General features: G+C 38.0%; 1 protein-coding gene across 1 annotated transcript; it reads right to left on the bottom strand.

Moving 5' to 3' along the window:
• Nucleotides 1-414: 414 nt before the first annotated feature.
• On the bottom strand, nucleotides 415-25,987 carry LOC108986464 (dynamin-related protein 1C-like). Its single transcript, XM_018959087.2, has 16 exons — nucleotides 25,667-25,987; nucleotides 25,447-25,510; nucleotides 24,859-24,966; nucleotides 22,517-22,618; nucleotides 20,506-20,556; nucleotides 20,312-20,373; nucleotides 10,994-11,084; nucleotides 10,817-10,881; nucleotides 10,390-10,584; nucleotides 10,137-10,256; nucleotides 9,975-10,045; nucleotides 8,302-8,527; nucleotides 7,216-7,266; nucleotides 1,749-1,977; nucleotides 1,269-1,408; nucleotides 415-738 (listed from the first exon to the last, which is right to left on the bottom strand). Exons 1-16 carry the CDS (start codon nucleotides 25,796-25,798, stop codon nucleotides 613-615), a joined length of 1,833 nt encoding a protein of 610 aa, XP_018814632.1. The 5' UTR covers nucleotides 25,799-25,987; the 3' UTR covers nucleotides 415-612.
• Nucleotides 25,988-26,852: the final 865 nt, after the last annotated feature.

The following is a 26,852-nucleotide window of genomic DNA, read 5'->3' as shown; positions in this document are numbered from 1 at the left end:
GGTCTTGACCCCAACTTAGCTTCTGTTAAATTCCCATTCTTGTAATACTTCTCTCCTTCATTATTACTGCAACCAGAGCTGAAGAATTTTGCATGAGAAACATCCTAACAAATATTGTACTTGGAATACCGGTTGTTGCTCAATCATGAACAAAAAGACACATCCAGAGAAGTTCTTACGGTTTTCCATATTGCATAGGTGGAATTATTAGGAAATATTATTTTTGAAAAATTTATTACCAATTGCCAAATTCCATGTACACACAAACTTCTTTGAATATTCTATGAATAGTGAGGTGATCTCAAATATTCTATGAATAGTAGTGAAAAAATAATGATAATATTGATTATGTGAAAAGTAATGATAAAATAATGAATAGTATTGGAGTATTATCAGAATACTCTAGTACCCAAATTGGCTCTAAAAGTATATATTGATAACGAATTTGTAAAATGAGTGTTCAGCAATTACAAAACAAGTTATAAAAATGTTGTTGAAAAAGGAAACGACAAATGTAGCTATTATTATTTCGAGAGTACAAAAATAAAACTTGCAATTGGTTTTCTAAAGGGATGTTCTGTCAAAAACTCTGGTATGCAAAGCGAGGCTCCCTTATTTCCATGCAACCGAGTCAATCTCATCCCTAGCTGACTTATACAGTTCAAGCCTCTTAGCTATGGCTGTTCTCCTTTCCATAAGTGCTGGGTCCTCATCCAGCATTGCTCCTAGTTGCTCCTTCTGCACACACCAAAGAACAATCATGTTAACTTCTTTTCATACGTCCAAAGAAGTCTTTTTTTATTTCTTTATTAGCACTAGGAAATGGCCATTGACGGTTGACCATCATGCCAACCCTTGAAATGCCCTACCCAAGCTTTGGTGAGTACTTGTATGGCAAGTATAAAAACTAGAATACTCCATAAACTAGAAGTAGAGGAAGCATAATGACATTTCGCGAGAAATTGGGATGCGCATAAACAAGACTTGGTAAAAGGGAGAAGAGCGGGAAGAAGAAAACGGCCTAGGATTTTCTTGGTCCATGTAAAGAGGTTGTCAAACTTTATTGTTCATTTTTTTTTTTTTTTTGTTTCTTATATGAAGAATAAACTATTAGAAATAAGTTGAAATAGAGTTCAAACTGTTCATATATAATCTTTTTGTTTATTCATCTATATATCTTATGTGAAAAATCATTCAACAAACTTTTCCTATGATAGGGGAGGATGGAGGATTGAAGAATAAGGCACACTAGGATTTGAAAATTTTACCTCCTTCCTTCCAACTTGAGCATAATAGCGGCTGAGCAATGACTTCTTGGCCTCTCGAACTTGACAATAGACCACAGCCTTGGGAATAGAATTCTTTAGCGTATCACAAACCATATTGATGTAAGCATTCACATTTGAGCCTACATCAAGTATATTTCAGCACTTAATAGCTTGCATATTGAGAATATGTTCTGGTACTTACAAGCCAGTGTTTAAACATACTACTTCCTATAATTTCCATTATAGCCATAGAAAAAGTCAAAACAAGAATACATTTCTATGCTAGTTGATGTGCGGGGCTTCTGCATGCATCAACGTACATGAGTGTGCGGGGTGTGTCAGTAAATGGGTTTGCAAATAGATTTTCTGCTTAAGCATGTATCAAGGTTTAGTTTCAGAACTAATGTATCTGAATTATAAGAAAACAACTTGCTTAAAAGAGGATCTTTATGTGCTGAAAAATAAGCACAAATAGCATACCGATCCTCCTGAAATGATTATCCGAATAACGATCCGTATTTGGGCCAGATGGGTTAGAGTTTTTCTCTGGCTCAAGATGAAGCTTCCGAAAAAATTCGACTGTCAGATAGCTAGACTCCATATCCACGAGCCGCAGAACTGTTTTCCGACTTGCGTCCCGAAATCTTTCCAACGCTTCTGTTGCAGCAGCTGCTATGTCAGACTGAAGTGTAGGGAATCGTCTTAATTCCTGCATTTACCATATGTAAAACTGCATCAAGTATGATAAATTATTTTCAAATAACACATCCTATGAGGCAAGTTATAGACAAACATGTATGCATATACATACATGTATATATTTATTTATATTTAAAAAAGGAATCTGAAAAAGGGAAACCGGTCCAGTTCTCTTTTAAGAGGTGTGAATACATTTCGTGGTACTATTCTGCGCTTGGACATGCCACTACAGTGCAATTTGTATTTTCTTTTCTTTTTATTTTAAATATTTTTAAAAAATATTAATACATTAATAATCATTTTTTTAATTATTAAAAAAATAAATAAATATATGAACACTCGAAATGAGAAAATAAAATAAAAAGATATTATTTCTCTTTCTAAAAAGTAAAAAGGGTAAAGAGTAAATTCAGGCTTTAAACTTAAGATTACTACCTTTGGAATTATTTACTAAGAAAAGAGAGTTCAGAATGGGTCTCTGCTCAAAGGGCATGGTGCAGAGAAGATGGCCTGGATAGTTTCAGAAACGAGTTAGATTTTAGACAGACGGTCAACGGATTAAGACAAAAGGCCCAAAGGGTAAACATGAGTATAGGTATTGGCTTGGACTTGGAGAAATACAGGTTAATGCCTGTTGTCAAAGAGCAGGCCGTGGGCTCGACTTAGGCCCCGGAGTAAATGGAAAAAGAATGAAGCACGGGTGGCGGATCTCACGGGTTGAGAAAGGGAAAATGAAAGCCCAATCAGGCTATCCAACCTGGAGATGGCGGGTCAAAAATGCTAGACTCACATCCTTTGAAATCAGGTCTTCATCCGGCGCTGTGAACAGTGAAAATGACATGGGAGCCGATGAGCCACTGGATAGAGACAACATATAAATCATCGATGGAAAATGGCGATATATTGGATGGCATCCCAGCCAGCGGTTTGGAGGCGATGGCGAGTGCGAAAACCAAGGAAGCTACACATGTCTCCGAGGCAGAAAATGATGCTTGGGTAGACGAAACCGAGGAGATGACGACGAGAACCCACTTCTGACACCTCAGAGAGTGTCGAAACTTACAGTAGAAGAAGTTTTGAGCTCGGGTAAGGCTCCAAATGAGGACGGGCACTCCGAAGTGGTTATAGCAGGGGAAGAAAACGATACAGAGTCGTGCATGACTTTGATGCATGGGGCTGAGAGACAGCATTGACAAGTGTTGAGTCCTGCTGAGATGGAGAAGGAAGATGGTCTACTATCGTTTCAGTGGAGCTCCATGGGCAATGATGAGGAATCCATGGCCACCCTTTGAATTCCTTACACCCTAGTGACAACAGCAGCATCCAGGTTTCAGAATGGGTTCGCAAAGAGAAGGAGAGCGGTGGAAAAGATGGAAGATGGTGTGGAGGATTTTACGGTGGCTTGCTTGTTCAAGATTACTGAGTATAGATATCATTGAGCCTTCACAGGTGTTTATGCTCCTAATCTAGATCAAGCAAGAAGATTCTTTTTTTTTTTTTTGAAAATAAGCAAGAAGATTCTTATGGGATGAGTTTGACAGGGCTATGCAGCATCTGAGAAATATATTGGTGTATTTGTGGTGATTTCAATGTCACTTGATTTTTGAATGAAATATCGGATGGTTCCAACTTCAATTCGACAACGGTGAACTTCTTTAACTTCGTAATTAAACAAGATATACTAGATATTCTTCCTGCAGGCGACACTTTCACTTGGACTCATTTGTTTTTATAATTTCTTTCTACTCATCTCATTTAATCATTATAATTTTTTCAAATTTTCATATAAAATAAAATAATCAATTCAATTTTTTCAAATTACAAAACAAAAATAATATTAAAAAAATATATTCTATCAACATTTTATTCAACTTTTAACTTTAATATCAATTCATCTTATCTCATCTACGAAAACAAATGAGACTATATGAGCAACCAAGAGCACACTTCTTGTTCTGAGAATTCATAGATTTTATATCTCCACTAATTGGGAAACATATTATTCGAATGTCATTCAATAATGACTTCCCAAACTATGTTTAGACCATTTCCTCATCATCCTTGATTGTGAAGGTATCCACGGAGGAGTAAAGATACTTCAAGCTCGAGAATATGTGGTTAAATCAGAGGGTTTCACTGAAATGTTAGGCAGTGGTGGCCTTCTTATTAATTCCAAGGAACCTAAGCTATATCATGGCAAGCAAATTGAAGGCGCTGAAGAAAGACTTGGAAGGCTTGGTATGAACAAGTGATTGGGAATGTGGAAGGCCAAAAGAACTCTTTCTTGGAGGAACTAAAGGGATTGTTGGGTGTGGAGGAGAGGGACCTTACTAAAGTGGAGAGGGACCGTAAAACTCATGTGACTGCAAAACTTGAGAACGTCTTTTTGTTAGAGGAGATATCTTGGAAACAAAAATCAAGAGCTCTATGGTTGAATGAGGGGGATAATATACCAGGTTCTTCCACCAGATGACTAAATCGCATGGGAAATAGAGACGTTGATGGTAGATGGGGTGTCGACCTGAAATCAACCTGAGATCACGAATCACAATGCCATAGAGACGTTGATCATGAAAATTGCTTTAAGAAAAATTCTCTTAGCGAGGGAATTTAGACATACTTATTTTGATGCTATCAATTCGCTATCAGTAGGTGGCTCTAGAGGCCTTTTGAAGACATGGAGGTCTGAAAAGTGTTAAAAAGTATGGTTGGTGACAAAGCTTCAAGTTTAGATGGCTTCTCTATGGGATTTTTTCAAACTTGTTTGGAAGTGATCAAAGATGGAGTTTTCCATGATTTTATGAAGATAGAAGGCTTGAAAAAAGCCTCAACGCAACCTTCATTATTCATTAAAAAAAAGGGTGTGGTAGAAGTAAAAGATTATCGTCCCATTGACTTGGGGAGTGGATGTACGAGATCATCTTGAAAGTCCTGGCAAATATATTGAGCATCATGGTGGAGAAGTTAAAATCAAAGCCCCAAAATGCCTTTGTTAGAGATAAACAAATTCTTGACTCAATGTTTATTGCCAATGAATGCTTGGAAAGTAGACTCAAGTTGGGAGAGTCGGGGCTTCTTTGCAAGCTAGATATGAAAAATTCCTATAACCAAATCAATTAGAGATTCTTGCTTTACATGCTCAAGGGATGTAGTTTTGGTATGAAATGGCGCTCATGGATCAGACATTACATTTCTACTGCATGCTTCTCTATCTTGGTGAATGCACATTGTTGGGTTTCTTTCAAAGCTCTTGGGGCTTGAGACAACGTGATTCTCTATCTAATTACTATTTTTTATTTTTGTAATAGAAGCTTTTAGCAAAATGATCGCAAGTGTCATGGAGGGTAGTTTCTTATTCGAATTCTCAGCAGGGGAGGCAGATAGTGGTCCTCTCATCATAACTCATCTCATCTTTGCTGATGACACCCTAATCTTTTGTAGTGCTAGCCATGACTATATTCAAGGTTTAAGGGCTCTCATTCTTTGCTTTGGAGCCGTTTCTGGATTGAAGACGAGCTTGGCCAAATCAGGAGTAGTTATAGTTGGGTATGTTAGAGAGTATGACTTCCATTTTGGATGGAAGACATCCTACTTGCCCATGACCTATCTTGGCCTCCCGTTGGGTGATCCCATTTAATTGATATCAATTTGGGATGATGGGCTAGGAAAAATGGAGTTGACAATGGCTAGTTGGAAAATGATGTACTTATCCTGAGGTGGCATCGTCACACTTATTAAACATACCCTATCCAACTTGTCGAACTATTTCCTACCACTATTTCCACTTCCCACCAAGGTGGCCCATTATATGAAGAAACTTCATCTGGATTTCTTATGGGAGATTAATGATGAGTTTAAATCTCATCCGATAAAATAGGCCACAATATGTTCCCTAATTTTATAAGGAAAGATTGTGTATCTGGATTTTGCAAATTTTTAACAAGGTTTTGCTATACAAATGACCATAGAGACACAATGGGGGCCTTTGTGGAGAACTATCATAGATTCAAAGAATGTTAGAACATGGGAAAGATGGTTCTTGAACAAGGTGAGTGGGCCACATGGGGCGAGGCTTTGGAAGTATATAAGAAGAGGATGAGATACATACTTTAGATATACTCGCTTTAAGGTAGGTGGTGATGGGTCCAAAATTAAATTCTGGCATGATATATGGTGTGGCAAGAGGGCTCTCAAGGAAGCTTATCCAGAACTCATGGTGTGGTTAGAATGAAGGAAGCCTTGATCTCGAACCTGTTAGATTTATCTAATGGCACTCCCCATTGAAATGTTACATTCTTTTAGAGCCGCCCAAGATTGGGAAGTTGATGCCTTCTCGGAGTTCTATAACCTTGTATGCTTTATTTTTATGAGGGGGGAGTTTATAAGATTTCTTGGCCCTAGCCTCTCTAAGAAATGGAAGTTCATCGTCCACTCCTACCAATCCATCTACCATGCATAATGCAAGTCTATTCCCGTGGAAGAGAATTTGGATGACAAAGGTCCCTAAAGGCAACCTTCTTTGTATGGAAGGCTTCCTTGGAAAAGATCCTCAAATTAGACAACTTGAGGAAATACCGAATCATTATCATTGATTAATGTTTTTTGCACAAAAAGAGTAGGGAGTCCATTTAAATCATTTTGAGATTGCCCTGACCTTGTGGAATGATTTCTTTGGTAGGGTGGGTTTAACTTGGGTGATGCCAAGAAGGGTGATTGATCTCCTAGCTTCTTGGAGAGGCCTTTAGGGCAATTCTCAGCGTGCAACAATCTGGGAGATGGTTCCAATTTGCCTGTGTTGGTGTCTTTGGAGGGCGAGAAACGAGAGAAGCTTTAAAGATTGTGAGCGGTCAATGGATGAGAGTAAAATTTTCTATATTAACACTTTGTTCTGTTGGTCAATTGTAATTGATTTTAATGGCATAAACACACGAGTTTCTTGTATCACTAGAACATCACACATAGGCCACACTATTGTATATGTCCCATGCACTTAAGCTCTTACCTATTCTTATGATCAATAAAATTTTGTTTACAGATAAAAAAAAATATTTATTCCGTCTTATATGATGTGGGAAAAGTTGGAGTATTAATAGTAAAACCAAGAATATTCTTTGGTAAAATATAAGGCCATATGAAAAAACCCGAGTAAATGTATTGGGAAACAAATTCATGGGGGAATTAGATTGATTGTACCGACAATAACAATACTGAAATCTTGCAAAGATTGATAAGTAAAAAAATTGCTTACCTCCGTTTCAGCAATTGACTTCCTTACTAGTTCTTTCAAAACAATGTGTACCTGAGGAAGAGAACAGCAAGAAAATCAACAATAAGAGACTAAGTGATTAGTGAAGTAAGAATTTTCCCTCGTGAAGAGAAGTACTACTCTCAAAGAAAACAAAAGCTTTCTTGGTAGAAATACATCTCTAGGTTATAAAACTGCAGCTAATCAATACCCATCTCCATTCAAATCCACCCTCTTGATAATCTTTGGCCATCCCATAATGGATTATAGTCTCTAGAGAAGCCACCATACACCAAAAAATATGGAGTGTAACACCTGGTGGTAAATGGATCACAGTACCAGGGCCAATTTTAACCTTGACTAGTTCTTTTGGAGTACAAGCCTAAATGTGACTTGGGCTTTCCTTGGATCATTACATGGAGGGCTGCTAGAAATTAATATGTTTAATTTTATAGATCTTAATCTTTAGTGCCCTAAGTTGGAGGCTTTCAAATATAGAATCGAATTATAATTGTTCCATGTACTAATCATTCATGGAGTGCAATATCATGACAAGTAACTGAAGCCTTTAACATATCATTAAATGTTGATAAGGTTCTAATATCGGCTTTCTTCCCACCAATGCACTAAGAGCAGTGAAGCCCAGCTTAATGTATGTCTTGAAACTCTTGTTGATATCTTGAGTCTTGATGTAACTCCCATTCACAGAAGCAAAACTTGACAGATCAAAATTAAGTTGAAGAACAAATTTTTCTACGCATTCAATGTATTCCTCATGAATGAAAGAACTAAGAAATTCAAAACATTTATTTTGTGATAAGTCATTTGACTATTTCTTCTTTCAAAATTCTTATACAAGAAACAGGCAAAGAACAAAGCCATGCAAACGAGACGAAAAAGACTTGAACTTGAATTTGTATGTCAAAGGGAGTAAATAACAGGGAAGGAAACACCACGTATATTAAATGCATATCATAGTATTCTCAAGGTTACTTATTATAATTCAAAAAAATAATATCTTTATCAGAATCATACATGCAAGAAAGCATAAAATCATCAGCTAGAATATGGCAGAATAGAAAACATTACAGCATCCACGGAGGCTTCAGCTGGGCCTTTAAAGTAGCTGATAGATCCATCAATGAGTCTTCTGTATCCTTGTTCGGGAGCTATCAAATGGGGCTGATAACCATCAGCCTCAGAAACAATCTTTTGGACATTTTGCAAAGAGAGATGACGGTCAAAGGGGAGCTTCTTTAGAGCAGCTGGTAGCTGATGGTCAAAAACGCCATATATCCGATCTCCACCAGGCCGCCTAAAGTAGGAAGTGAATTTTTTAATATACCATATTTTCCCAATAGAACACAAAAAAAACTTTAGCTTCAAGAGAAATATTCACCCAAAACAAAAGAAAGTTTAACTATAAATCCCAAATATTTTAGGGGGAAAGCAAAATTACACCTAATGAGAAACTGTGCATCTATTCGAGTTCAATACACATCCAATCTGCTGCAATGTTCAAACCATGTGATGCTACAAGAAGAGAATTTTATTGTAATTTTTGAATGAACAATTTTCTGTTATAATTATAGCTTCTGCTTCTTTGACCAATGCTCTTTAGCAAGGGACTTCTAGAATTGGTTAAACAGTTGGCAATGGCATTGGTGAACCAACATCCTTTCCCTTGTCTATTATTGACTTGAACAGATACAAAAGACATCAACTTTATTAAATAATAACAAGAAAAATAAAATGCAAGTGAACTACTGTGTCATGCTCCTCTTGTAAATAAACCAATTACTCTCTGAATCTCATGTCATATGTTATAAATTTGCATACATGCTATGTGACAGACGTGTTTGTATTAGGCATCCAATTAAGTAAAATTACAAGCTCAGTTCCACAGATTACAAACAAATGATAAGCTAGAACAGAAAAAGAACCAAATAATAATGTGTTGACCTGCTGACTGGTATATGAATTAGTGACCATAAAACGTCAGGGATGGTGACCAAAAGGGCAATTATTGCAATTGAAAAGTAGAACAACTTGAGAACGGTTCAATCCCTTTAAGCCCTTTTCTCACTGATTATCGGATGTATCAAAATCCTCTTGATCATCAGTGAACTTCTTAAACTTGCATGTTTCTCTTTGTGGAAGGCAATTAAAGATGACCATGCATATTAGGAAAAGAAAAATATAGCCTTCATATGCATATAAGATGTGGTCAACTTCAATCAAGACTTCTTACACCAAGTCTGTGTCCAATTTAAGCGAAAAAAAAAACTGTTTCTCCTGCAACTCTTGCAATAATTAGCATGCCAATGTACTCTATGGGCTTTGATTTTTCCCCTCAAAGAAAAGAACAAGTCCTTACAAAAGCTGGTCTGATGAAACACAATTCTAGCACTCAAGGATTTAAACCAACATCAAGGCCAGCAAAGAGTAATCCTAAAAATGAGAAAATAAGTTATCCGTGCTAATAGTGGACATATGGCTGTTTGCACCTTAAAACATCAAACACATCTAATCTTTAGGTAAGCTCTTCCAAAGTAGATTATATTCTTCAATACTAGAAAATCCGGTTCAAAAACCCAAACTAGAATCAGATATAATTTTTATAAGAAGAATCAAGTTTGTAATGTTTTAATCCTGACCAATCATATCAAATAACAATGTCAATCAGAATCTGTATAGACTTTTTTTTTTTTTGTAACTGAAACTGAAATAAATTCTGAAAAAAATAATATCTTAAAACTTACCCTCCATCCAGATGTTCCTTAAATACCCGGTCAAACGCGCGACACAACTCTAAAATAGTGTACAGCTGGGCCTATACACACAGGTGCAACTTCAAGTCAATTACTAAACAGATTCTGGTTCCTGTCCAAGAAAAATGATTTCCACACGAGTCCAATTTTTACCCCTGAGTCTACTGCAATAGGCCTTCCAATACGGTCCAACTCCGCATTAAGCTCATCAATGGTTTTATTTATCAAAGCAATGATACTTGGTATCCGTTGCCTGATAACAGTCTCCAAATGCTGACAAGATAAGAAAAAAGGTGAGAAAATGAGAGGGAATAGAGATTACACAATGATAAAAAGAGCTTACATAGTTGATAAATTTTCAATATATCATAGAAAATAACTGAAAGGAAATATGGATTAATAAGACCTTAGATAAAAGTTTTGCAAGAAACTCCGATCCCATTTTATGTGACAAGTGACCATACTCAGGACTTGTCTCAAAATATTCACACTCCTTTCGACGAGCTGAAATCATGTCAACATTTTTGTTGATATCAGCTTGTGAACGGTTCACAATTCCAACCCAGGGATGTTGCAGCCTGTACGACCTTCCTTCAAGAACCTTGAACATTTCAACAGAACAATTATCATCGACTAAAATTAAGCTGACAACTGGACTTAGTGTGCCTTTTCAAGAGACCAAACATTCCATAGTGCAACATAAAGAGGAAAAAATGAAAAGTACGAATAAATAAGCAAAACAAAAACATGGGTGAAGGTAAAGTTATAGCACTCATAAATCTAACGTGGATCGTCTAATTAATTTATGCTGTAAAGTATCACTGAATCCATACATCCAATGCATTTGTTCCTTTGTCCATTAGATCAAGTTTTGTGAGTACGCCAAATGTTCTTTCACCTGAAAATACAAAAAAATGACACAAAAAAATAAATATTTTTTCCACAAAACAAAAGTTTGATTGTTAATAAAGGACTCTGGCCTTAAAATTATGGAACCTACTTCATAGTACCTGAGGGATCAACTTCTTTAGCAAGTTTTATAGCATCCGACGTGGCAATATCTTGATTCGCTGGAGAAATAGCCAATATAATACAGTTGGGCTGCAAAATCAGAAACGTCTGTTTGATGAACTAGCACATGTCAAAACATGACTGCAGAGAAATAAGTTACTAAGCAAACTGTAATGAAGGGGTCGCCCATGGTGGGCATCCCTCCCTCTTCACATGCCAGGCATAAAGTCAGGCGTTATTCCTAGGCTAATAAATTGGCATAATGGCCACTTATGGTTTGGCTTAAATGCACAGGCGTAGATTACATACCGGTGGCTCTATATTTAGTCCCTCTCCATTTTTGTGTGATATATGCAACAAATAGTTCTCTTTCAAAATGTGTCTATTTAGTCACGACATTTAAGTTGTGGAATATGTGAGTAATGTTCTAATTTTTACCACGTGACACACTGCACTGCCGAGGAACATGATTCCAGACCAAAAAAATCCGTAGAACAATCTGTAACACTATTGACTGGATGTATTTAAATTTTTTTTCGGTAATGGATGTTCTGTAATTGATAGAGTTACTCACTTAGAGGGTGAGAACCTCCATGAGAGGAATAGAGAAGAAATAGAGAGAGACAGAGAGAGGAAGCAGGAAATGAATAACCGAATTGTCAATTATGATTTTGCATGCGTTTACAGGTGCGGACGTTCCACCCAAATAGTCCTGACACAGCAGGCATAACCGAAAACCCCTTACAGTCAATTACCATAAAACCGTAACTAAAAGCATAAAGATAACGTGATGAATAAAACGTAAGGCCTTCAGGCCGACACTTCCCACTACTAATGGGCCTTGCCCTTTTATTAAATTCAAGCCCAATGGCCTTCACAAGACTCACGGCCTGGTTCCGCTTCATCCTGATGAGGCCTTCTACTCAGCCCCTAGGGCACTTCACTCGAACAATCCTTCCTCTGCACTCCCGAATCTCCCCAATTCCCTTCTCCTTCGTGCTTTCCTCTAGCAGTGTGACAAAGCTTCCCCCATTAGAGCACCTTGCCCACAAGGTGCGGGTAAGATGCTTTTAACTCCTCATATGGTTCCCATGATGCGTCTTCCTCGTTTTGTCCCTTCCATTGCACCAAGCACTCGGTCAAGGGTCGATGGTGGTGTTTCCGAACTCGGCGATGGAGAATCTTCTCTGGTTCAGGCTTGAGGTTCCCGTCTGTTCCCATGGGTGGAAGGGTAGGTAAATACACATGTCTTTGTCCCAAATTTTTCTTCAACTGTGAGACATGAAACACGGGATGTATGGTCGAGGTGGGCGGGAGTTGCAGTTTGTAAGCTACGGCTCCTATCTTCTGAATGATGGGGAAAGGACCATAAAATCGTGGGGATAGCTTGAGGTTCCTGCGGTGGGCCACACTCATCTGTCTGTAGGGTTGTAGGCGCAGGTATACCACATCTCCGACTTCAAAAACTTGTTCTTTTCTTTTCATGTCATAATATTTTTTCATGCGGTTCTGGGCCCTCTGGATATTGTGTTTGAGTAAGCTGTTTATGTGTTCTCTTGTTTGTAGCTCTTCTTCAACTGTCTGCACTTTAGATAAACCCGGGATGTAACTGATTAGTTTAGGAGGCTCATACCCGTACAATGCTTGAAAAGGTGTTATCCGAATAGTTGCATGTTGGGTGGTACATTCGGCTAGAGGCACCCATTGGGACCAATCCCGAGGTCTATCTCCTGCATAGCACCTGAGAAAATTCTCCACACACTTGTTCACAGCCTCAGTCTGCCCATCTGACTGTGGATGGTATGCAGTGCTGAAAGCTAGTTGCACCCCTTGAGATTTAAACAGCTCTTGCCAAAAAATACTTGTAAAAGTACTGTCACGGTCAGAAACTATGGAGTTGGGCATTCCATGTAGCTTTAGAATGTGCTTAGTAAACAACTGAGCTATGGTTTTAGCGGTGTACGGGTGGGTTATAGGAATGAAATGGCTGTATTTGGTGAGCCTATCCACAACTACCCATAGGCTGTTAAAACCATGTGAGGGTGGTAAACCTTCTATGAAATCCATAGAAATTTGAGTCCAAGGTTGTGAAGGGATTGGTAAAGGTTGGAGTAGTCCACTGGGCTTTGTCTGATCCACTTTCACACACTGGCAGATTTCACAATCCCTAATGTACTCCTTCACATTTTTCTTCATACCCTCCCAATAAAAATCTCTTCTAAGTCTATGGAGGGTTTTGTCATACCCCGAATGTCCCCCCAAAGCACTAGAGTGCACCAGCTGCAACAGTTTCAGCTTGAAGGCTGCATCATCAGCCACTACTAGTCTCTGCTTGTAAAAAAGCAGTCCCTCTCTTACTGAATATTTTTGAGGTAATTCTCCTTTTTGAAATCTCTCCATTAGCTCTAGCACTTTAGGATCTTCCCTATACCCCTTTTTAATCTCTTCCATCCACTCCAAGGTTGGTAAGGCAATGACCGCCAAGGTGGCTTCCACTCTTGGCTCCTCGCCCTCACTTCTTCTAGATAAGGCATCTGCTGCCTTGTTTTCCAGCCCCTTTTTGTACTCCACCAATATATCATACCCTAGTAATTTTGAGGTCCACTTTTGCTGCATAGGAGTTCCTATTTTCTACTCTAAAAGGTATTTCAAGCTTTGGTGATCTGTCCTCACCACAAACGGGTGTCCCAACAAGTAGGGTCGCCATTTTTGCACTGCCATTACCAATGCATAGAGTTCTTTCTCATATGTGGACAGATTTAGGATCCTGCCCTTTAAAGCCTGACTGAAAAAAGCAATGGGTCTGTTCTTTTGCATCAAGACAGCCCCAATTGCCCCTCCCGATGCGTCACATTCTATTATAAAAGGAAGGGTAAAATCTGGAAGAACCAGTACCGGGGGTTGACTTACTGCTTGCTTTAGGAGCTGAAAAGCTTCCTTTGCCTCCTCATTCCAAGCAAACTGATTTTTTTTTAGCAACTGTGTTAACGGGGCAGCTATGCTTCCATACCCTTTTATAAAACGACGGTAATAGCCCGTCAACCCAAGAAATCCCCTTAAAGACTTCAAAGAAGTTGGAAAAGGCCAGTTTGTTACAGCGACCAGTTTTTCCGAATCTGCCCTTACCCCATCCGCTAAGATCACATGGCCTAAGTAAGACACTTCCGGGACAGCAAACTTGCATTTAGAAAGGCTTAGCCAACAAGCTATGTTGCTGTAACAACTCCAATGTTAATTGTAAATGCCTAAGATGATCATCCAAGTTAGCACTATAAACCAAAATATCATAAAAAAAAACCAGTATAAACTTCCTTAAGTGTGGTCTGAAAACCTCATTCATGAGGCTTTGGAAAGTGCTAGGAGCATTTGTTAACCCAAAAGGCATAACTAGGAACTCATAGTGCCCTTCATGAGTCCTAAAAGCCGTTTTTGGGACATCTTCTGGCTTGACCCTGATTTGGTGGTACCCGGAGCGCAAATCCAGCTTTGAAAACAGTTTAGACCCGCTTAATTCATCCAATAACTCTTCCACCACTGGTATAGGAAACTTGTCCTTAATTGTCACCTTGTTCAAGGACCTATAATCCACACACATGCGCCATGTCCCATCCGCCTTCCTTACTAACAACACCGGTGAGGAATATGGGCTTTGGCTTGGCCTTATAACTCCTGAGGACAGTAGCTCTTTTACAATTTTTTCTATTTCATCTTTTTGAAAATAAGGGTATCGGTAAGGTCGGACTGAGATGGGTTGAGTGTTTGGCTGTAGGGTAATATTGTGGTCGTGGGATCTTATAAGAGGTAGGCCTTTTGGTTCTCCAAAAACTACTTGGTATTGGTTTAGTAATTTTTGAACAGCTGGGTGTATTTCTTGCTTCAGCTTTTGGTTCTCCGTCACCTCTACTAGCTGTAACAGCACCCCTTTTTTCTCCAGTTTATTGTTTTTGTTCAAGCTGCCCTCTTCAATTAATTTGGCTGGATACAAGCCCTGCAACTCAATCACCTTGCTGTCATGATGAAATTTCATAGATAATTCTTTAAAGTTCCATATAATGGACCCCAACTCATGCAGCCATTGCACTCCCAACACCATGTCACAGCCCACTAATACCAACACAAATGCTTCAGTCACAAAAACATTCCCTTGTACCCTTACTCTCAATGAGGCACAACTACCTTCACTCATGATTGTCTCCCCATTGGCCACTCTCACCTTAATTATTCTGTCACTATTCACTGGAACTTTTGCTTTTTTAATCACAGAAGGGTCTATGAAATTATGGGTGCTCCCGGAGTCAATTAAAATAACTACCTCCTGGTTCCCCACTCTACCCTTTACCCTCATGGTTCTAGGGTTGACTGAACCAATCAAAGCATGTAATGATATTTCTGGTTGCACAGTATTTGTAACAAAATCCAGCATCTCTTCCCCTTCTACCACTTCCTCCTCCTTCAAGGTATCACTCAACTCTTCCTCAACCTCCTCAATGAGAAAAAGCTTTGGTTGTTGACATTTATGGCCCGGATTCCACTTGGAATCACAATAGTAACACAACCCCTTATCTCTCCGGTCTTTCATTTGTTGTGGTTTGATTTTATGAACTGGTACAATGGCTCTTTGTTGGTTATTTGTGTGGTTATGAAAGCTGGAACTAGGGTGCTGTTTAAGGTTATTGTGTAAGCTTAGGGAGGAGTGTGGTGGTGTTTTCAAGATTCCTGGATCATGGTTATAGCCGAGTCCCCTAACCCCCTTTTTCACCAACCCAACATGCTCTTCCTGAATTTTTGCTAAACTATAAGCTGTCAACAAGTTCTTAGGCCCAAACATACGTACCGGCAGCCTGATTTCGTCCTTCAATCCACTGAGAAAACAACTCAGTTTATAGTCCTCAGAAAGCTTCTTTAGTCTATTGGACAGCCCTTCAAAACTGGTTTTATAATCTTCCACTGAACCAGTTTGCTTGAGTCTTGTAAGAGACTCCATTGGATCATCATAGGCTGATGGTCCAAACCTGACCAGTAATGCCTTGGTGAATCCTTCCTAGTCTTGGATGGCCCCAGATTCTTCTAAATCTTGGAACCAAACAAGGGCTGGCCCTTCCATGTGGAAAGAGGCCAACCTTAGCTTGTGTTGAGGCATAGTATTGTAGAAAGTAAAGTAGTGCTTTGTTTTGTACAACCAACCACTAGGGTCATCCCCATGAAAGTAAGGGAAATCAATCCTTACCTGTCTAGGTTGCAGTTCCTGGTCGTTGTCACGATGGTGAGAGTTGTGTTGCTGATTCCCGGAGGAACTTCCCTCCCTTTGCTGGTCATTATTTCGTTTTTGGAGCTCCATAGTGATAGTAGCTAACTGTTGCATGACTGAATCAGATTGCCTTTTCAATGCTAACATTTCTGTTTCCAGATTTTGCAGCTGGGAATCGGTGGATGTTTTCAAGGACGTGAGGCCCTCTTGAAGCTGGTTGAGGCGGGTTCCTTCTGCCATGGTAAAGTCGAATAGAGTGAGAGCACTTGGGATCACTCTCTGATACCAACTGTAACACTATTGACTGGATGTATTTAAATTTTTTTTCGGTAATGGATGTTCTGTAATTGATAGAGTTACTCACTTAGAGGGTGAGAACCTCCATGAGAGGAATAGAGAAGAAATAGAGAGAGACAGAGAGAGGAAGCAAGAAATGAATAACCGAATTGTCAATTATGATTTTGCATGCGTTTACAGGTGCGGACGTTCCACCCAAATAGTCCTGACACAGCAGGCATAACCGAAAACCCCTTACAGTCAATTACCATAAAACCGTAACTAAAAGCATAAAGATAACGTGATGAATAAAACGTAAGGCCTTCAGGCCGACACTTCCCACTACTAATGGGCCTTGCCCTTTTATTAAATTCAAGCCCAATGGCCTTCACAAGACTCACGGCCTGGTTCCGCTTCATCCTGATGAGGCCTTCTACTCAGCCCCTAGGGCACTTCACTCGAACAATCCTTCCTCTGCACTCTCGAATCTCCCCAATTCCCTTCTCCTTCGTGCTTTCCTCTAGCAGTGTGACACAATCGCATGAGATCCCAGATTTGCTGCTAGAGGTAACATCGCTATGTACTCAGATCTAGAATTTCTAAAACAAATAATTTCCTGCATCATAAACCCTTACAATCCTAATAATAAATATGCTAAATAGGAAATATGTAGGTAATGCAAGCTAAACCAAAAGTAAAAATTACTCTTTTTTCTCCTACCAATTAAGATTATTCTTTAGTGAGAATTGAGGACTAGTCCCACCAAATCCATCTAACAGGATTTTCTCATAAATGCACCGGCACAATTGAAAGCAAAGACTCTCGGAAACAAAAGGTCAATCGAATGGGAGAATGTGAGACTGTTAGGTGTACAAGGTTCTAATCGGAGGTTTTTTTTATGCCCTTAGAGATTGATTTGACCATTGTGCAGAGCTTAGGGTGGCTTTAGGAGCTACCAACTACCCTAGAATAAGTTGGAGTTTCACATTTATTTCTCAGAACACTCCAACATTGTGGTTATCTCCTTTAAAACCAATACGATAATTTGCTAAGGGGGAAGACAATTCACAGAGAAAATATGTAAACATTAAAGCGTAGTTCTCATATGGGTAAAAGCGGGTTCAAATAAAAAAGTAAGGAAAAATTACATTTTACACCACCAGCCACTGCTTTTGGATTATGACCCTAAACTACCAAAGTTTGGCAATTCACACTCTTGTTAAGATTTGACCATTAAGACCATGCCACATGTCCTATTATTCATTAGTCTTAACGAAAGTATAAATTGCCAAAATCTGTTAGTTTCAGGTGTCAATAGCTACTTTTCTAGTTTGGAGTGCAAGTTGAAAAACAGTGATAGTTTTGGGGTGCAAAATATTTTTCCGACAAGTACATATGGATATGATTCTGGAAGGTCATCATCGAAAGTTTGATCACCTACATATCAAAGATTTGGTTGTTAAAGTGCAATTTTGGAAGGAAGTTGAGTTTTCAATAAATTTCCAGCATCAAATGTTTAACTTCTAACATCTAGACCCAAACTTTATAGGCTTTATAAGTTTGGACAACAAGCCTAATTTTGTTACAGCTAGAAGGAAGATTATTTTATTGGGTCATTAGCCCGTACCTATTAATTGAGGATCTAGTATTGAGGAGATAGGATTGGATATGAAATTATGGACCTAAATTTAAAATGGAGTAGGTTCAGCCCATTAGGCCCAGATATGGATGTATAAGCCCAAGAATTTTCTAGCCAAAGCCCATTTGATTTTTGGCTGTTAAATTCGTGATAATTGGAAACTAGTCCTTAACCCTAAATAATAGCTGCAATTTCTGGAGATTGAAAAAAAAAAAAATGCCTCAATCCTATCCAGTCCAACCCTTTTCCAGCAACTTCAAGTGGGTGGACGCATTTGTTATCAATAGAAGCAAAGAGGTAAGTAGCATGATCATACCCTTGCATGTATGATAAACAATGGTTTTTTAAGTATTATGTATGTATGGCCCTTTATTGAAACCTCGTTTCTACGTACCCAATTATGATATTATGAAAGTGAGTTTCAATGTTATGTTATTCTATGTTTTACATGCATCATGGTATGTTTTCATTTATGATTACAATAAGCTATATGATTGTGTTCTACAAGCATCATGGTAAGAAAGACAAAAGGCAAGTTATGAAAGAAGCTTTAAGAATGGCCATAAAAGATGCATGGTACTAATGCAGTTATGGGGACCTAAGCATGGTCCACCATTGTATGTTATGATAAGTATGGTACTAATGGCCACATGCAGTGGAACCAGTGCACAACCCTACACACATGGGTTAAGGTATGCTGGTCATTAAAGAAAGGGAAAGACAAGTTTAATGAGTTATGCATAGTACATGTTACATGTTTATGTTAGCCACTAAAACATCACTACTAGGCGTTGCTCTTGTATATGACCCATGTACTTGGGCTTTTGCCTCTTCTTATGATCAAAAAAATCTTATTTACCGATCAAAAAAAAATGTTACATGTTTAAGTTACTATAAGTATTAAGTACGCATACTTTTCAAGAAAATTCTATATTTATTATGTTTTCTGTATGATGTATTATTTATTGAGTATTCGACTCATTTTGATTGTTTGTTTTGTTATTTTAAGTGTTTAATGTCTAGGCAAAAGAGATAGTGTAGATGAGCTAATGGCTAGGCATAGATCATGTGTTAAGGGATTTTCAAACTTAGTTAATAAGTGTCTTTTTTCAACAGAAAGATCACTTTTAAATTTTTTTTCTATGAGATTATATTTTTATGTATTTTTTTTTTTTTGGAATTTATTTTTTATAAATTAGGTAGTTTTATTTTGTTGGGTCTCTTTACCGGACACCGTTACAAAAGTACGTAACACTTCTAACCTACGGGAAGGGGGTGTTACATAATTCAAGGAAGTATTTTTGGGCTTATTTCTCATTGAGGTAGTGCCTATTTGGGATTGCAGTAGGAAATAGGACTTTTCATAGTGGTACTTTCAACTGTAGAGCTCTACTAAAAATCTCTATAATTGAAAAGTTATCTACAGTTGGGTAAACATGCATCTAAAGTACTTTTAAAGTTAGTTATGATAGTTTTTAAAAATGTAGAAAACAGTTTTCTGCAGGAGCTTTTCAATAAAAGCTTCAATTTGATGTTTTTTTAAAAAAGTGGACTTTCAGCGATTTTTAGGTGCTTAAAGCACTTTTTATAAATTTACCAAACACCGTTTTTTCTTTAAGAGCCTTTATGTTGTTAAAAGCACTTTTTAAACTTCCAAACTCGAAATTAAACAGACTCGTAGGGTCCTCCAAAAAGTAGAATAGTTGCTTCTGACCTTTGATGGAATTATTACTTATGTCCATGGGAGAATAATATTTTAACCTGGGCCATTTGATTACTTAGAATCAATCCTGATAACTGTGTAAGGTGGAATTTGAACAGTTTCCTTCATTATCTAGTGGATCATGCTCTGTGCATACTGAAGCACAAGGTTAACTGAAGCATGCTCCAAATTTCACTTTTATGGTGCATTTTGAAGGAGTCAAGTATACAGAATTCTTATGAACTGAAATTACAAACCTCAGGGCAACATTATTTCTTTCAAGGAGATGATATGGGAATGGAGTTGGATCTTGTTTTGTTAATTTACCAAATTCGACCTAGCTTGGCTAATCTTTCTTCCCTAAATTTATTATGTAGATATCCATCTCTGAACATGCCTGTCTTCCTCAATAAATTTATGTCTTTCATCAAGATAATGTAAAGCATCCTCACCTTCTCTACATAAGAGTGAACCATGTTTTCGATATCTTCAACAATACTTTCTGATTGTCCCTCTGCAAAAGCCAAACTTTTGTTACTGCATATCCAAATGTGTAGATAATGAGTAGATCAAATTACTCCTAGAAAAGAAAACTAATGGCTCAATTGCTTTGTATAAGAACAAAAAAGTTAAATACAGAAATTACCTACAGCAACCTTTGTCAAGCCAGGAAGATCAATGAGGGTTAAGTTTACAACTGCCAGACACAAATATAGGCTTGATCATCATAAAATCAAAAAAAAGGGACTCAAAAAAAATTAAAAAATCAGTTTATCTAAAAGGAAAATATGCCATATACCATATAATCAATGAAGAAAACTAAAATGTCTCCGAAAAAAGAATAAAGCAAAGAACTTAAATAATATTGTTCTTACTCGTGACGTCAACAAAGTTTTTGAGTCTAGTCACCTAGGACATGACATAGGTTCATCCATATGCCATGTGACAGTTGGAACATGTGACAGGGTTTGTGGGTGTGGGAGATGAGCAATTCACATGGTGTAGTTGGATTCGGCCCTACTTAATCATGGATCTTAACTCGTGGAAGTTGAAATGCCCTGGAGATTGCTCTTGGACATGGAGAGAGATTTTGAAGATGTGAGGTTTTTGAAGCAACATAAAGTTAAATCAGCAGTGACAAATGGCCTGTTGAGTTTACAATGGTTTGATAACTGGCACCCTGTTGGATCACTTGCCCACAGGTTGGGGAGGCAATTCATCCATGAATCCAGGTCCAGCCTTGGTTTAAAACGGTTGTTATATTTTATATAGTTATAACACCAAGTGCTTATCAATGAGTTCCAAGAAAGCTTCCGTTTGCATCAAGAATAGAGGATTTTGATGTAGTTTCTTGTAGTTTTCTTTTATTTAGTGTACCTTGGTACAAGATTGAAAAGAATGCTTTGCATTCCAAGTGAGATGCCCAACAAGTCCCATGTCTTTCTTGGTCAGACCATGCTAGAATATTCCTCAGAGTGGAAATGGGCCCCACAGAATTGTTTGGAGTGGCTATGATTGAGATGTGATAAACTCCATCTAATTTATAAGCGAAATGTCTATAAGGATGGCAAGTTTACTTGGACCAAGTATCCTAATAGAACTTTCATGGTAAAGAGTGCCCGAGAGAACCTTGGGCTTTGGAGAACTGCGGTGAGTTGGAGCAAAGTTGTATGGTTTCATGGGTTCTTCCCTCAGATGCTATGTTTCTTTGACTTTCCATCCATAGGAGGTTAACATGCAGGATAAGCTTAAGCTACTTGCCATGGAATTATCCAACAAATGAGGTGCAATGTGACAAAAAGTCAGACAATCTTGATCATTTATTATTTCCTTTTCCTCTGCTGAAAGGCTTTGGATCCTTTAGTGATAGATGTATGCTGCCATGTGCCAACCATACCCGGGAAGAGAAAAACAAGTGGATGTCTGATAATTTCAAAGGCATGCCCCTAAAATTCGTGTTAGTGAAGCTTAGGTTTGCTGCCACAGTTGAATTGTTTTTGGTGGAAAGAGAGGAATTTTAGAATGTACAAGACTTGCTCCAATAATATTGCCAATGTGTTTTAGAATATTTTGATTGCTGTTAAAGTAAGGGAAGACTTTCTATGGTGCTTCAAATATTCCCAAGAGAATTGCAGCCTCTAGGAGTCTTGGAAGACTCGATGAGAATATCCTTGGACAAGGCTCATGATATTAATGGCTATAGAGAGAGATGCATTTTCTGCACTCTACATGGTGGTGGGTGGTCTCTTGATGTGAAATACTGCTGCTTTCTTCACCTTGTTGCTGGACATGTGGCTTGTGTGTGCTGTCCTGATAGGTTTTATGGCCTATGATGTGCAGTAGTCTGGATAAGTCCTCCCTGTTGGGTTATGCAGATATAGTTCAGGTTGCTGTAATGCTTCCTTGTTGTATCTGTGAAATATCTGCTAGTGTTAGCTCCAGCAGTGGGATGTAGTCACCTTAAGTGGGTGCCACACAAGGGGGTATCCCCCAGTCATGGTATATCTCTTAATTCACCCAAAAAAAATTGTAAATCGGATGGAAAATGTCAACACAAATAAGAACGAGTTCTGGTGCTGAGTTAATGAATGAGTGAAAAAAACAATTCATTTGTATAGCTTGTCAAGATGATGTTAAGAAAAAGTGTAAATACAAACCATTTGGAGAATATATGCTCAGATGAATTGGAATGTTAGATATCTGCTTTGACTTCCCAGTAATACGATCTGTTTCATCTTGGATCTCCCTACGCACCGCAGCTGTTTAAGCAAACAGGGGACACGTCATTTGGCATGGAATGTTGTAATGTTAGTGTTCTCATAAAACATTATATATAGCAAGACAAAGTAACTGATTGATGAATAGCTCAGCAAAAAAAAAAAAGAGCAATGCTATGTAAAGTCCATGCCAATTTTTATGATGGGTCCCACATTTTTTCAAATGTCTTGCACAGGACTTGCACACCCTATGCTTACACAAATCATTTCCCGAAAAAAAAAATAAAGAAAACTGATTGATGAATAGACCTCATAAATGTCAAACCTCTTATCTTGGGAAAAAGAGAAAAAGTACAGGTAGGTTTGGGAGGTGAGATGAGAATTTTGTGTTTTGTTTTGAAGTTTAAAATATTAAGTTTTAATATTATTATTATTTTAGGATTTAAAAAATGTGTATTGGGATTTAAAAAAGTTGAATTGTTTATTATATTTTATATGGGGATTTGAAAAAGGTGTAATGATGAGATGAGATAAGATGAGAATTTTATGTTTTATTTGATGTCCCAAACCTGCCCTGAATATTGCCAAGTACACCCTCACATCCATATAATCAAATGATTTAGCTGTTGATACCTGCTACATAATCACAATTACTGAATGATTTAAAGATTTAGCGGGTCATATCAACATATCCCTGTCAATTACCATTCTGTTAAGATTCTACATTGATATTAACCTTAATAAAACTATAATTAGCAAATATGGTATTTAATAGAAGAAAAGTGTTTTTTTCTCAATGCATAAGCAATTATGTTACGTAAAAACAAGTAAAAGAAACAAGTATTTGAATCCTGCAAGGTAAGTTTGACTACATAATAACCAAAAGAACCTATATGTCTCCAATGCCCTGAACCAACACTTGTAGCACCTTCTCACTTAAATGATGCTCGGGAGTAGATTGATAAAAATTTCTCTTGTATTTTAACAAGGTTAAGATAGAACGATGAGGGTAGGAGAAGGGGAAAAGGCAGTCTCAAGGATAAGGTCACCAAGGACTTTATTGTGACCATTTCACTAGAAAATTTAAATGGATCTAAATGTGAGAATCTGATCTTGCAGCCAAACCCAAGTGATTGGAACTGAACATATATCACGTTAAGTATAAGCAGAATTAAAACATGGCATACGAGGGAAATTGACTTGTTATACCACTTCATTCTCAGTTATATATGTTGACTTGTTAAAACTCAGACCCTAGTTTAAACTTTCAGCAGCGGTTGCCCTACTCTGTCAAAAATTGTTTTTAACTGAGAATGGAATCAAAAATTGTTTTCAACGGTTGCCCCACTTCGCCCCACTCTGTCAAATAGGGACACATTAAAATATGAAATTACCTTCAATGCACAGTTAAAAGACTTGATTTTAATGTTAAGGGTATTGTTTTCTCTTTTTGTATATTTCCGTCCAAAATAATGGTGCATTTTTACTGGGGGCGCCAACTACTACTGAAACCTCAAGATGGAATCAAAATTTGGGCTAATGGATTCTAATCTGCACTAGTTCAAAGTTCATAGGTGTAAGTGAGAATGAGGTAGTAGCTAAGAAAAAAGAACGTAAGGAACCCCTACTTTTAAGTTTTTTTTTTTTTTTTTTTTTAAACATTTACGGCAGCTATAATGACAGAATTAGATAGTTTTTATATAAGCATACATCTCATATCTGTTAAGATATAAAATAATAAAATCTACATCTTTCCATTAGCTTAAGCTTTTAGGACAAGTGGTGATTTCACATGGTATCAGAGCAGAGGTCTTGAGTTCGAACCCTGACTCTACACTCTATCCCATTTAATTAAATATTCCACTTGTTGGGCCTACTCATTGAGGAAAAGTCTGGCCCACAAGTGAGGGGGATTGTTAAGATATAAAATAATAAAATCTACATCTTTCCATTAGCTTAAGCTTTTGGGACAAGTGGTGATTTCACAATATCAGCATACCAAAAGAAGTCTCAAAAGACCCAACCTAATCTTCAATGCATATCTTCCTTGTCTCTAGACAGAACTTCACCTAGGAATTTGGTAATACAAGCATCTTCATAAACGCTACCATATGAAAGAATACTATTGTTAAAATTTGGTAATGCAAACATCTTGTTCTCTATTTCTTGTTTTTTTTTTATAAGTAGAAATGTACGCAAAAATTTCATCATCACATTAGCACATAAAATGTTGAAATTACAATCCAAGAGAAAATTGCAGCTTTTGTTGAGAGTAACCATACCGAAATCGGTCAACCTTTTCTTTGGTGCGTGAAGAAACTCTGCATATTCAGATTGCCCCTTATCTGTCTTATGAAGTTGCAACACTAATGGCCTCCGTGTTACAATACCTTACAATCAAAGAACCCAAACTAAGAACAAAATATTCTGTGCTTTTCCAAAGAGAACACGTCATTTTACCATATCATACTACCATATAACATTGGAAGGGGACTGGTACATTAGTGGCATACTTAAAAACCAATAAGATGGAGAGCAATATGACTTGAAACAGGTCACTAGAATCATTGATTCGCAGCATTAATTGTTCGAAAGCTCCACTGAAACACCTTGAAAAGTGGACGAAAAGAGAACAAACTCAAAACGTTTCTGGTTTTTTTTTCATTATTTGGGACCCGATAAACGATTGCCCCACTCTCAGTACAGAGCTTGATGCAATGTTCTATGCCTCGCTCACCTTATATGAGCTTTGGTGACAAGGATACTACGAATAACTAGATCGTAAGTTAAAAATAAAAGAGAATAAGGCAAGGAACGAAATAAACTAAATGTATGATTAAAAAGATCAGAGCACAGCATTGAAGAATTACCGGATCCACGAGGCAGGAAGTCCCTTCCAACCACGCTTTCCAAAACCGAAGATTTCCCTGAACTCTGATCTCCACAAACAAAACAAGCATTTTGATTAAAACCGACAAGAGGGGGAAAATAAGACCAAAATGCAAGAGGGTAGAAACAGACAAAGGACAAACGCACAATGGCCGACCGAAAAAACTTTAAATGAAGAAAAGGAAGTGGAAAGATGGAAACCTGGCCTCCGACGACAGCGACGGAAGGAAGAGCTTCCCATAGGGACATTCCCTCGCCGCCGTGATCGCCTAAGACGGTGCAGGCTCGCTGGATGCGGTTTACGAGGCCGATCAAGCTCTCCATTGTTGCCATTTTTGGATTTTGAAAGCGATCGAGGATCCAACCAGAAAAATCTTAGCAAAAGCTAGCGCTAGCGGGAGAAATGTAGGTGGGCTTTTGGTGGGAGAATGTATGTGGGATTTTGGTGGATGGGATGATTTGGGATCGAGAAATGAGAGTTTAGATCCAATCAAGGAATCGAAAATTGGGTTAGATATGCGCAACGTGAATCGGAGAGGGAGAGAGAATAAACCGAAAAAACGGTCATGGGAATAATATAGTCAAGCATGCATGAACATTTTTGTAATATTTCCATTTTCGAAGCTAACGTGAAATATTATTTATTTTTTCTCTTGGCTCCTCATTTTTTTTAATTAACCAACCTGGTTAATGATTAGCCAAAGTAAATAATCATTAGATAATTGCAAAATATAAAGAACAATACTAGTCTTCCCACTTGGTGGCTCTCGCTGGGATATTTTTTTTTAAATATTTAATGAAAATAAAAAAATATATGTAATAAAAAACAAAAAGAATATATAAAATACACTAATAGGAGCCCCAACTAGGGGTGTGCAAAATTCTGAAAATTCCGACTTCGACCGACTTCCGCTCCGACGGAGTTGGAGTTGGAGTTATCAGAATTCGGAGTAGCTCCGAATAACTATTCGGAGTCGGAGTCGGAATCGGAGCTACAAGGAGCTCCGACTCCGACTCCGAAATTTTTTTTATAAAACCCAGCTGTATCGTTTTACAGCTGGGTTTTTTAAAAAAATATTGAACGACACCGTTCCACTTAATATGGAACGGCGTCGTTTCATATTAAAAAGGCCCTCCAAAACGCCCGACTCGCCCAAGTCCCCCCTTCTTCTTCCTTCTTCCTTCTTCCTTCTCCCTTCTCTCTCGCATCTCACTGAACCAGTGAAGCTGTCTCGCGCCTCACGTCTCACGTCTCATGTCTTTCTTGCCAGCGTGCCGTCGTTCGTCGTTGCGACTCCGTGCCGCCGTTCCTCCTCTGTTCAGCTTCCACCTACGGTGAGAGTAAGGTTATGAGCCCTAAATTTAATTCAAGCACGTCTCTTATGAA

This window comes from Juglans regia, chromosome 16, assembly GCF_001411555.2.
Source record: "Juglans regia cultivar Chandler chromosome 16, Walnut 2.0, whole genome shotgun sequence".
Classification (NCBI taxonomy): domain Eukaryota; kingdom Viridiplantae; phylum Streptophyta; class Magnoliopsida; order Fagales; family Juglandaceae; genus Juglans; species Juglans regia.
Note: the sequence above shows the minus strand (reverse complement) of the source record. Positions and strands in the feature narration are given on the sequence as shown.